Here is a 3,367-nt window from a genome sequence, read left to right on the forward strand (position 1 = left end):
TATATATATATATATATATATATATATATATGTATAGGGAGAATTCACAAAATAACAAAAGACAAAGACAAGTGGTGTAGATGTATTAGTTTAACGCTTCCACAAAAAGGAACACAGAAAGAAACAAGGAAAGAAAATATATATATATGATGAGCTTCTTACAGTTTCCATCTACCAAATCTATTCACAAGGTTTTGGTTAGCCCAGGCCTATAGTAGAAGACACTAGCCCAAGTTGCCAAGCAAGAAGACTGAACCCAGAACCATGTGGTTGGGAAGCAAGCTTCTTACCACACAGCCACTCCTGCACATACATACATACATACATCATTATTTGATTGAATGCCATGCATCCATTTCCAAGTAAGTATATAAATATATACATATATATATATGTATGTATGTATGTATGTATGCATGTACTTATGTTCGATTTTAGGATTTCATTTAATATTTTCCTTACCTCCAGGTGGTGCTTTCTTAGGTGGATAAAGAAACCATCTTTTCTTTCCAAAAACAACAGCATTCCAAGCATCAGCATGTTTATGAAAAGTTACCCCAGTGCCAGTTGATCCAAGGAAAAATAAACTATCATGCAAGTGTTCCTGAAATGAAATCAACAGCTTCAATAAATACATCAGCACCTATAATAAGCATTCCAAACCAAATTCTTTAATGTTAACAACATAGCACATGAAATCAAATTATTTGTGATCTTCCTGGAGGGCATAGGTGAACAATACACACACACACACACACACACACACACACACACACACACACACACACACCATCTAGTCAAGAATACAGGACCAATAGATAGATAATACAAAGAAACAACCTTTCTACTACTCCACCCATGAAAACAGATACACTTTCACAGATACAAACACGAACATTCTCTCAAATGCACTATTCACAGAATCAACAACACACATACATCCATATATGCACACACACTCTCTCTCTCTCTCTCTCTCTCTCTCTCTCTCTCTCTCTCTATCTATCTCTCTCTCTCTCTCTATCTCTCTCTCTCTCTCTTTCTATCTCTCTCAACTCCCTCTTCTAATACACTTACTCACTGAACCAACAACACTATGCAAACGCCTATTTAAACACATTTTCTCTTTCTCGTTCTCCCTCTCCCTCTCTTTCTCCCCTTCTCCCATTGCCATTCACATCCATACGACTACATAAATATTAAACCTAAAATAAAAGACAGACAGATCTGAAGCTGACTTGGGAGTAGAGACAGCATGTCTTTGCAGAAGTTGCAAAAAGTGATAAAGGACTTCAGCAAATACAACTGAATGATTAATCCAACAATTTATTAGTAAGTTGATTAGAAAGTTATCCAACTGAAGATTAATAACAATAATAAAGAAGTCAAATTAAACCAGTGTCTATGTTTATCATTGACATAATGATTCTATTGAAATTGAAGAAAATTTGTTTCAACCCATAAGTTTACATCAAGAATCCTGCAAATTAAATACAAAAACAAAATTTTGTATGTTATATAACTGTAAGAGGCAAACACACATGCGTGCACATGTGTGTGTGTGTGTGTGTGTGTGTGTGTGTGTGTGTGTGTGCATGTAAACAGGCTGTCCCATTCATATTTCTTAATTTACTCTTTTACTATTTATAATAAACTTAAAAGTAGGATAATGAAATTTGGCACATGTTCTAATGTAAATTTTCAATCCATTGCAGTAATTACATTTCAAAATGACCACCTTTCAACTTGATCATAGCTTGCAAATGAGTGGTCACCGAGTTGCATGAGTGCCGTACCACCTCTTCATCCAAATTGACCCATGAAAACAGAAGAGCTTTCTTCAGATCTGACACATTTGAATAGAAGTGAGCAGAAACATTACTCTCTAAGATGGACCAGGTAGCAAAATCCATGGGATTGGTGTCTGGACTTGAAGAAGGCCATATCGTCTTGTCCTGAAAACCACTGAAATACTCTTTGCATCACCCCTGTGTCAAATTGGATGTGTGGGCTGACCCAGAGTAACACTTTCTCATCTAACATTTCCACATAAACTTCAATGTTGACCTTGATGCCAGCATCGATGAACATCAAGTGAGACTTCGACCCATCAGATGCAACTGCAGCCTTCACCATGAGTGAAGTTGGCTTCTGCTGGAGTAAATGACTGCTGCTATCATCAAGCAAGTTTCCTGCATTATGTGCATAAAGCCTGTCATTCTGCTAGTTGGTATCTGCTTCCACATTGAAGATCTTCACAGCAGATCAGATCAGCACTTTGTTAGCAGTGTGCTTCATCTCAGCTAACATGGTTTTACCCCTTCTTCATGGAAGCTGCAGAAATTAACTGCTGGGATTGTTTCTTGTATGCAGTTATCTTTAAATCCTCTTTAAAAATACTGTACATTGACGATTTCAAAATATCAAGTTTTTGCAGTTTTTCTTGCACTCCTATGGGGATTTTGGTTCATTCACTTCTTCACAGTTTCAACTGTTTGTTTGGAACAAATTGATTGCTTCCTACCAGGAATTGGCTTGCTAGGGATAGTAGCAAACTCCATATATCATTTACAGATATTGAACACTGTTTTATGACACACTTTCAACTGTTTTGTTATATCTTTGTTGCTCACTCCAACTGTTTTTAAAGTGACAATCTGGTTACATTTTGCTTTCGATGCCATGTTTGCTTACAAACCTGTTATAGACAAACAAAACAACAGACACATGAGCAAAAGACATATGCAAATCCATATGTAAAATGTAGATAATATTACCTAAACCAATATTCTTTAGGAAGAGTTTTAAACATGGGTAAATCTTTCTGGGACACCCTGTATATATGTGTGTGTATATATATGTATATATATATTCTGAATATTTAAACTCTGTATGTTAATAACTTTGCCATTTTCATTCTATTTTAACTTTTTTCTTCCTTTCTCTCTCCCTTTTTCCTCCTTAATCCAGCATACCTAATTATAAATCTTTCCTCCTCCTCCATCACTACTGCCTAAAAAACACCTTACCATGCTTCCTTTCTGCTGCTTTCAACTTTCTATTAATCTTACCCTACTGATTTTCAAAAAAAACACACTTCTGTAGTCATGTTTACTTTCTCAGTCACTGCCTTCACCACCACCTCATCCCCAAATGTTTCCACCGCCATTTCCACCCTACCTTCCATCCTGCCTCTGCTATCTTGCCCATACTTCGCACCACTTCCTACTGCCTTATGCGGGCCACCATTCATTCTAATCTCTCCAAAATACACACCCTCAACCACCTTCTTCCTCTCACTTATTCCACCTTTTTCCCTGCTGTTCACCATCCATTGCACATTCCTCCTTATGCTTTATCCTCCACT

At 36.8% G+C, this 3,367-nt stretch overlaps 1 protein-coding gene across 12 annotated transcripts in view; it reads right to left on the minus strand.

Annotated features, from left to right (window-relative positions):
- LOC106873629 (jmjC domain-containing protein 8) overlaps positions 1-3,367 on the minus strand; it is a 442,493-nt gene that overhangs the window by 103,653 nt on the left and 335,473 nt on the right. For all 12 annotated transcript variants that reach the window (XR_008264424.1, XM_052968758.1, XM_052968763.1 and 9 more), the window contains one exon: positions 463-604. Coding sequence is in view for 11 of the 12 variants with exons in the window: in XM_052968758.1 (XP_052824718.1) it covers positions 463-604 (142 nt within the window). In the remaining variant the exon portion in view is untranslated. The remainder of the gene's footprint in view (positions 1-462; positions 605-3,367) is intronic.

Source organism: Octopus bimaculoides, chromosome 6 (assembly GCF_001194135.2).
Source record: "Octopus bimaculoides isolate UCB-OBI-ISO-001 chromosome 6, ASM119413v2, whole genome shotgun sequence".
Classification (NCBI taxonomy): domain Eukaryota; kingdom Metazoa; phylum Mollusca; class Cephalopoda; order Octopoda; family Octopodidae; genus Octopus; species Octopus bimaculoides.